The following is a 9664-nucleotide window of genomic DNA, read 5'->3' as shown; positions in this document are numbered from 1 at the left end:
GGAGTCTTTTTTCATGCGTCATAGACGCAAATGGAAAAAAAACCCCCTTTGTACAATGCGATAAATGCCTCAAAGTTTTACCCTTTTGCAGTCACAAGACTGGAACCTCAGGTTTAAGGCGGCACTCATGTCCCATCACAAAGGGGCAAACAAAACTGGCATTTACTAAATCTTTGCTGGTGCCAGAGAAGTTTAAAAAGAAACCAGAGACAAATGTGTTCAGTTTGTTTGCCAAGACATTCGACCGTATGATACCATCTCTGGAAAAGGCTTCACACAGCTGGCCCAACATTTGGTCGACACAGCAGCAAGAATAGGAAAATTCGATGTCTGTGAGATACTACCACACCCCACAACGGTGTCAAGAAATGTTGAAATGAGGGCTCAGAGTCTACGTAAACATGTTGTGGAGGAAATCACTGCAACAATATCGAAGTTTGGATGCGCTGTTACAGCAGACATATGGACAGAAACATATCGAAAAACGTCCTTTTGTCTGCAACCATCCATTACGTTAATGAGCAATCTGAGCTACATTCAAGAGTGCTTTTGCTGCCCCTTTGACCCAAGCACCTCAAAGACAGGTGAAAACATTCAAGGCACCTGCTGCAGAATCTCAGAGTGTTTGGCATTGATGCGACAGACATGGGCAAAAGATTATTTTTGTCACAGATCGTGGAGCCAACATGATCAGTGCCTTACGAGAATACACGAGGCTAAACTGCACAGCGCACATACTAAACGTGACTCTCTCCAGTGCGTTTGGTCCTGCCATAATCGAAAAGTCTCCAGAGATCGCTAGCCTTCTGACTGATGTTAAAAAGTTGGTTACATATTTCAAACACTCAGGACAGCAGGGCAAGCTTAAAAAGTCACTGAAACAATCCATAGAGACACGATGGAACTCTAACTTTGACATGTTAAATTCTGTCTTGGAACAGTACGAAGACATTGCATCTGTGCTGACTGAGAGCAATAATTATGACAAGATCGGACGCATTAGCATCAGTACTCTTAAGTTACTAGTATCATTCCTAAAACCCTTCAAAGAGGCAACTGACGACTTGGAAACTGATAACACAGCTCCCAGTGCCTCACTTGTTCTTCCGTGGTCTGTGCGATTAATTGAGCACTGTACATCAGCCACAAAAGACCCTCTGCTCTCTGAAATTGCAACCGTCTGTGTAACACGGCTGAAAGAATTACTGTCAGCAGACAGCACTTCATCCCATTCTGTTCACATGCTTTATAAAATAGCAACCTTTCTGACACCAAATCTGCGAGGTCTGAGAATGTTAGATGAAAGAGGGCGACAGAATGTGATACAGGGAGTCAAGGAGATGATCGAAGATTTAAAGTTTGATCATGCACATGATGAGGATGTTGAACCAACACCTGCCAAAAGGCCTACTGTTCTTCATAAATTTTCAGATTGGGAGGAAGAGGAAGAATCATGTGGATCAAAATCACTAGATGTTCAGATTCAGGAGTACAGGACCATGAAACTTGAATTATCAAGTCAACAAAACATTTTGCAGTGGTGGAATTCCAACAGTTCCCAGTTCCCTGCCCTGAGCAACCTTGCAAGATTTGTCCTCTGCATCCCGGCAACGAGTGCACCTTCCGAGAGAGCATTCAGCCTTTGTGGTCGGATTTTGGAGGAGAGACGTTCAGTACTGAAACCCTCATCAGTCAGTGACATTCTTTTCCTGCATGGAAATTTAAAATAATTTGGATTTTTTAAGTAAGTTTCGTTCATTTGATTAATAGTTTATAATTTTGAGATGTCGTTTATTGTTGTATTTATATATGCATATTTTCTTTTGTAGGAGAGACCTTGAATTCGACATTGGGACATTTTTTCGTTAAACTGATAGTTTAAACAATCATTTAATTTCGCAGTGGCCAACTATTTTGTTCTTTTGTTTACAATTTTAAGTGACTTTTTTTTTTTTCGCGACACTTTCCCTACTGTGTTGACAGAAAAATGTTACGTTTGTATTTTACATAAAAATAACAAATAGGCCACAATGCTGTATTCGTTTTTATTTATTTTATTTTTGCAACACGTTTTCCATGTTAAAAGATAAATGTTGCATCTTGACAGATAAATGCATCTTGTTTAAGAAAAATAAATACAATCATTGCACAACCTGCAGTTTTATCTGTTATCTCTATTTTTTGGTGGTACCCCATTTAAATGTGAGATTTTGGAAACCAGATCTAAATTTAGCGGGAACGGTCGGGTCGGGTAGAAAATTATTCTAAGCGGGCAGCGGGTGAACAAAGACTGAATATACAGCGGGAGCGGTCGGGTGCGGTACAAAACCTTGCGGGAGCGGGCGGGAGCGGGACTAAAAAAACATTCCCGCGCAGACCTCTACTTAGCAGCAAACCATGAACACTAGAGTCAACCGACAATTTTAAGCATCAGCTTCAGTTTCAGTCAAAGGAATTTGCAAAGAAAAGCGTCTGGACTTCTTTGAGTTGCTTGAAGACGTTTCACCTCTCATCCGAGAAGCTTCTTCAGTTCTAAGGTCAAATGGCCGAGAGTCCCAGATTTAAACCCAGTGGGAGTTTCCCCCCAAAGAGGGACAAAGGACCCCCTGGTGATCCTCTAATCACATGAGCCAAGGTGTGAGAAAGTGGGTGTGGGACCTAATCAGCCAGGGTTTCGGGTGAGCTCATTGTGAAACCTGGCCCCACCTTGTCATGTGAATTCCTGAGGTCAGATGGCCCAGGATGTGAGTGGGCGTTAAGGCGTCTGGGGAGGGAACTCAAAACTGGATTAAAGATGGCAGACAGTTGGTGTCGTAAACCACCGCCTCTGTTCAAAGATGGTCGCTCACAGTGGACATAGATGGCCTCTTTCACTCCTCTTTCAAACCATCTGTCCTCTCTGTCCAAAATGTGAACATTGGCATCCTCGAAACAGTGACCTTTATCCTTAAGATGCAGGTGGACTGCTGAGTCTTGTCCTGTGGAGGTGGCTCTTCTATGTTGTGCCATGCGCTTGTGAAGTGGCTGTTTGGTCTCTCCAATGTAGAGGTCTGGGCATTCCTCGCTGCACTGTACAGCATACACCACGTTGTTAAGTCTGTGTTTTGGAGTTTTGTCTTTCGGGTGAACCAGTTTGTGTCTGAGTGTGTTGCTGGGTCTGAAGTACACTGGGATGTCGTGTTTGGAGAAAACTCTCCTGAGTTTCTCTGATACACCGGCTACATAGGGGATGACAACGTTGTTGCGTCTGTCTTTCTTATCCTCCCTCGCTGGTGTCTGATCTTCTTTTCTGTGCCTCTTTGCTGACTTTATGAACGCCCAGTTAGGATAACCACATGTTTTAAGTGCTTCCTTTACATGTGTGTGTTCCTTCTTTTTCCCTTCAGGCTTAGAGGGAACATGTTCTGCCCGGTGGTGTAGGGTCCTAATTACTCCAAGTTTGTGTTCCAGAGGGTGATGGGAGTCAAAGAGGAGGTACTGGTCTGTGTGTGTGGGCTTCCGGTAAACTTCGATGTTGAGGTTGCCATTCTCTTCAATGTGCACGGCGCAGTCCAGGAAAGGCAAACAGTTATCCTTAGTGTCTTCCCTGGTGAACTTGATGTTTTTATCCACAGCGTTGATGTGCGCAGTGAAGGATTCCACTTCTTGTGTCTTGATTTTGACCCAGGTGTCATCTACATATCTGTACCAGTGGCTGGGTGCTCTTCCTTTGAACGAGCCAAGAGCCTTCCTTTCCACTTCCTCCATGTAAAGGTTGGCTACAATAGGTGACACGGGGGAGCCCATGGCACAGCCATGTTTTTGTCTGTAGAAACCTTCGTTGTATTTGAAATATGTAGTGGTGAGGCAGAGGTCTAACAGTGTGCAGATCTGATCGGGTGTGAAGTTGGTCCTGTCTTCCAAGGAGCTGTCTTCTTGTAGTCGTTTTCTGACAGTCTCCACTGCTTCCGTGGTGGGTATGCAAGTGAAGAGAGAGACTACATCAAAGGACACCATGGTTTCATCTGGATCCAGGGTAAGTTTCTGGACCTTGTCGGTGAAGTCGGTGGAGTTCTTGATGTGGTGTGGGGTGTTCCCCACGAGAGGTGCAAGGATGGTAGCAAGGTGTTTCGCAATGTTATAAGTGGCTGAGTTTATGCTACTGACTATGGGTCTGAGTGGGACCCCTTCCTTGTGGATTTTAGGAAGTCCATAAATGCAGGGTATGGCATCCCCTGGATAAAGGCGGTGGTATGTAATGCGGTCAATGGTTTTGTCCTTTTCAAGGTTTTGAAGGCAGGCTATAACTTTCTTCTTGTAGCTGCTTGTGGGGTCTCGCTTTAAAGCTTCGTAGGTGTTGTTGTCACTGAGGAGAGTAGTGATCTTTGTGTGGTAATCTGTTGTGTTAAGGACCACGGTGCACCTTCCCTTATCCGCTGGTAATATAGTGATGTTGTGGTCTTTGCTCAGAGAAGCAACGGCCTTCTTTTCTTGTAATGTAAGGTTAGACGGAGGGACTTTGGCACTGGAGAGGGTGGCTGAGACTTTCATCCTGATTTGCTCTGCTTCTGTCTGTGATAATTTATTAATCCGTATGGCGGTTTCTGTGGCTGTGATGAGGTCCACTATGGGCAACTGTTGCGGAGAAATGGCGAAATTGAGTCCTTTGGCTAAAACCCTCTTTTCAGGTTCAGTGAGATTCCGGTCTGAAAAGTTCTTTACCCATTTCTCCCGACTGTCTTCAGGTGTGTTTTCTTCTCTGAGTTGTGTGGGTTCAGACTGAGGGGTGTGGGTTTTTGAAAGCAAGGTGTGAAATTTTCTGCGTTGTCTTTCTTTTCCTTGAGAGTGTTGGGCCCGCTGAGCCTTGTCCACAAACTTGTAAACCTCTTCTAGGATTGGAGAGGGTAGAAGGGTTTCCAGTTCCTGCAGAGTCTGGCTGATCTTGATCTGGAGGGCATCTATAGTGAAATGGACCTGTCTTATCCTTTCACTTAAAAGGTGATTTTGAGCTCTCTGTAGAATCAAGTCTGCTCTGTGTCCCCTGACAGTGGATCCAAGGCGCAAGCTCTTAGGAACAACTCTGCTTTGTCTGCATCTTAGGTTGAAACGAAGGTGGTTCCTATAATCCGCCATAAAGTCAGCAAAGAGGCACAGAAAAGAAGATCAGACACCAGCGAGGGAGGATAAGAAAGACAGACGCAACAACGTTGTCATCCCCTATGTAGCCGGTGTATCAGAGAAACTCAGGAGAGTTTTCTCCAAGCACGACATCCCAGTGTACTTCAGACCCAGCAACACACTCAGACACAAACTGGTTCACCCGAAAGACAAAACTCCAAAACACAGACTTAACAACGTGGTGTATGCTGTACAGTGCAGCGAGGAATGCCCAGACCTCTACATTGGAGAGACCAAACAGCCACTTCACAAGCGCATGGCACAACATAGAAGAGCTACCTCCACAGGACAAGACTCAGCAGTCCATCTGCATCTTAAGGATAAAGGTCACTGTTTCGAGGATGCCAATGTTCACATTTTGGACAGAGAGGACAGATGGTTTGAAAGAGGAGTGAAAGAGGCCATCTATGTCCACTGTGAGCGACCATCTTTGAACAGAGGCGGTGGTTTACGACACCAACTGTCTGCCATCTTTAATCCAGTTTTGAGTTCCTCCCCAGACGCCTATGCGCCCACTCACATCCTGGGCCATCTGACCTCAGGAATTCACATGACAAGGTGCGGCCAGGTTTCACAATGAGCTCACCCGAAACCCTGGCTGATTAGGTACCACACCCGCTTTCTCACACCTTGGCTCATGTGATTAGAGGATCATCAGGGGGTCCTTTGTCCCTCTTTGGGGGGATACTCCCACTGGGTTTAAATCTGGGACTCTCGGCCATTTGACCTTAGAACTGAAGAAGCTTCTCGGATGAGAGGTGAAACGTCTTCAAGCAACTCAAAGAAGTCCAGATGCTTTTCTTTGCAAATTCCTTTGACTACGATGACCTGGATGACTGAGAACCTTCACAGACTTCAGTTTCAGTGACCGAAATATTAGCAGCTTTACTACATTTATTTCAGAAGACTGCAGAGCAGTCAGTACAAAGTTAATCAGTCTCGGGAGGTTGCCCTTTTTTATCTTTTTTTATCCTTCCTTATTATACTGTGGTGGATTTTATGGTAAATTTACAGCGGATGCTCTTTTTCTCTTTTCCCGTTGATCCTGCTGACCAATGTGAGGGTCAGCAGGGCAGGCGTTACGTGGGCGGAGGGGCTACGACGGTGCAGAGACATCAGTGGGTCCAGCAGTGGGATGAAAGAGTCCTTTGACTCTCCCACAGCTTTAGCCGCATCTTTGAATTGATCTGTCCTGGAGCATGAATCTAAGAAGAAAAAGAGTCTCGCCTTTTAGTTTCCTGTCAGCTAATAACCACAAACACCAGCTGGGAAAAATAATTCTGCTTTACCCCCGAGACACCCCAGTTTTGTTTACTGAAGGAACACATGGAAAACAAACAAGTTATTAACATATCAAATGCAGTCTGAGACGTGTTGATTTAATGAACTGCCGGCTGGATGCTAAAATAAAGGTCAAACCAGAATTAGGTCAGAACCAGAAAATGTCATGTTAAACATCTCCCGTCTTTGAAGTACTTCCTCAATTATAAATCTGCCTGCTCTAATCAGAGTGATGATTCCTCCTGTTGGCCAGTAGGTGGATTCCTTCTCCCATTTTTCAAAGTGATCCTTACTTGTAGTTTTCCATAAGAGGGCTGTTTTCTTTTTCCTCCTTTTTCCAACAAAGACGTCTGGAAAACAAAATGACATAAGGTTAGTGGGTTACAAGGCCATTGAATTACTGTGTTTGGCTTTTTTCGGGGACGTGACTCATGACTGACTGCTATTGTCATATTCTCACACATCTGTTATTGCATACTGTTGAAGTGTCACTCTGTGCTTTTGAAAAGTGAGGACATGTGAGCCCCCTTTCAGACAGGTGGGGGATTTTTTTGTTGGGGATGGGGGCAACATGAGACGTCACCGTATCCTTCACAGATCCATTCAGTCAGCTTGAGGTTCTGTGTGGACCTGCAGTATTTTGGACCTGTTTTTTTTTACCTAACATATATATGGAGGCTATTGTGCTCATTTCTGCCTCTGTGTAATTCGATCTGCCAGGTGAGATATCGTCCCCCGTGAACCCATTTATCCGCCGACGCTGCGGTCTTCCTGTCATCCCTTCTCTCAGCGTGCTTGTCTTCTAGCGTTTCTGCCCCCCGCCCCCCTTCAGGCAGATGGTCGTGGCCTCAGGTGAGTCATCTGGAAAAGCCCCATTATCTGGCTAACATCCCTGTCACAGTGAGGACATTAACTGGAAGCAACCGGCTGTGTGATGACTCAAAGTGTAGCTGCCTTACTATTAGACATGCAATCGCTTTCCTGGAAGTGAAAGCACCTGAGCAAGAAATTGCCTCAACCTCATTAACCCCAGAAAAAGGTGAATATTTTTACCTGTTCCTGTACAGGTTACCCCCCTCCCCTCCAAGGAATCCAAGCCCTTTGACAAATTCTGATTTTAATTTCATTATGAGGTCAGCTACAGTAGTCTCTAAGTACTTTGTCGATATATTGTGATTGTATTTTGTTTGGGTTTTTTTTTTCATAATGACAGGTAAATGAACCCGTTGTAAGAGTAGTCTTACAGCCACCTCCAGGGCTGAAAATTAGACCCACTTGAGGGTGGCTTCAAAAGCTAATCAGTCCCAAGAGACTCTCAGGAATAAGCATGTTTACAGCTCAGTACAAAAAATGGTTTTAGTTCACTCTTTATAACAAATGTAAGACACTGATTTTTTAAAAATAACTCCTTTAACTGAAAATTGTTCCTCATTGTCTGCTAGGCTTCAAAATAACTACCCTAATTCAAGTTATTGAACAGGACCATCAGTGTTATTGGGGCCTTTTCAAGCATTTTTATAGAAACGAAATGATAAACTAGGCTTTCTGTATGGCACGGCACCAGTATTATAAATTTAACAGGTATCTGCTAATAAATAAATGCAGCTTGCTAATCAAGCTTGTTAGCATCAGCTTGTAACTCAGTCACTGGCTCTGAAAGAACAGACATTACGCCTATGGCTCTAAAATAGTCTGAAACCATAAACCACAGTCTATATTTCCTATAGCTACAATCATTAGTATTAATAGCACACTACTCACATTATTTCGAAATTCAAGTTGACATCCAGAAATATAAAAAGGGTTTTCTTTTTCCTACATGACAATTATTTTAGATATTATTCCTATGACAAGTTATTTAGAAGAAAACACTCTATTTAAACTATGTTCTAGATTAAACTAGTTTCATCTAAATCATTTAAATAAATAGTCTAAATTAATTGAATTTTAACGGTGTTCATAGTGAATTTTGCTGCCTTTGGGCAAATCCAGGCTAGCTGGTTCCCATCTGTCATGCTAAGCTAACCACTGCTGGGTGCAACATTACCTTAATACTCGCTGCACAGATACTGATATGGTTTCAGTCTTTTATTCTCTTAGTAAGAAAGCACAGCATACATGATCTGCCTCTCATTGTATCTATTTAGACCGGTTATCATGACCCACAAAATGAGAATGTTATCATTTGCATTTTCAACTATGTACTTTTGACTGATTGAGATGTCATCTCATCCAATTGTGATGTTTACTCCTCAGTAGGGTGTTTTTGTACTAATTCAGCGCTTATCTTAGATAAGGCTGATGCGACTCTGTGACCTTAATCTGACCTGAGGTCAGACAAGGAAGATGTCACCCAGAGGCCACTGGGACCCTTTGACCTTTGTAATCACATGGCGAGACATGTGTTACACAACAACATCTTTCACATAAACTGAACACAGACTCTGCAACCATAGGCTGTAAATAAAAGATAGAAATAGCCACCATGATGTCACCAGTTCGATTCAATTTAGTTTTATTTATTTAGCACCAAATCATGACAGCAGTCCCCTAAAGACACTTTATATTGCAATGTAAAAACCCTACAATAGCTAAAAAAACAACAACAATCAAACAACCCCTTCAGAGCAACAACTTGGTGACAGTGGGAAGGAAAAACTCCTTTTTAACAGGAAAAACCTCTGGCAGAACCAGACTTGGAAGCGGCAATCATGTGTCGTGACCGACGGGGGTCAGTTGGTCAGTGAAGTCCAGTTTTGAAGCCTGAACTTTAGAACTGACTATATTTGGATCTAATGTCACCTGATGCTAAAATCCTTCGAGAACAGCAGCACCTAGCATTTAGTGAAAGAATGCAGGTCTCTAAAAAGCAAACCTTTCCACACTTTCTGTGCATGGGGCTGGACGGCGCTAATGCGTTAACGAGCTAACCGCACTAGCGCGCTGACGCCGTGCAGCCCCACGCACGGGGCAATCTGCACTAACTCGCTAACTGAGATTTGCCGCGCTAATGCGGTTATGGCGTTAACGTCATTTTAACGAGATTAACGCTGACAGCACTACTATAAAGACTAAAACCATGGACGATGTGACTTCAGGAAACCTTCATCTCACACTGGCCTCCCCCAGGTGGAGTTCGAGAGTCTTGTTCATGTGTCAGATGAGAAGGGAGATAAACAAAGGGACTGGTGCAGTGTTGGCAGTGATGCAGATGCTCTACTGCTCT

At 43.8% G+C, this 9664-nt stretch overlaps 1 protein-coding gene across 1 annotated transcript; it reads left to right on the top strand.

Annotated features, from left to right (window-relative positions):
- Positions 1-679: 679 nt before the first annotated feature.
- LOC120435647 (zinc finger protein 618-like) lies at positions 680-2427 on the top strand. The gene is made up of 2 exons (XM_039605428.1): positions 680-1744; positions 1830-2427. Exon 1 carries the CDS (start codon positions 687-689, stop codon positions 1728-1730), a length of 1044 nt encoding a protein of 347 aa, XP_039461362.1. The 5' UTR covers positions 680-686; the 3' UTR covers positions 1731-1744; positions 1830-2427.
- Positions 2428-9664: the final 7237 nt, after the last annotated feature.

Source organism: Oreochromis aureus, linkage group 22, assembly GCF_013358895.1.
Source record: "Oreochromis aureus strain Israel breed Guangdong linkage group 22, ZZ_aureus, whole genome shotgun sequence".
Lineage (NCBI taxonomy): Eukaryota > Metazoa > Chordata > Actinopteri > Cichliformes > Cichlidae > Oreochromis > Oreochromis aureus.
This window is presented reverse-complemented; position numbering and strand designations above follow the sequence as displayed.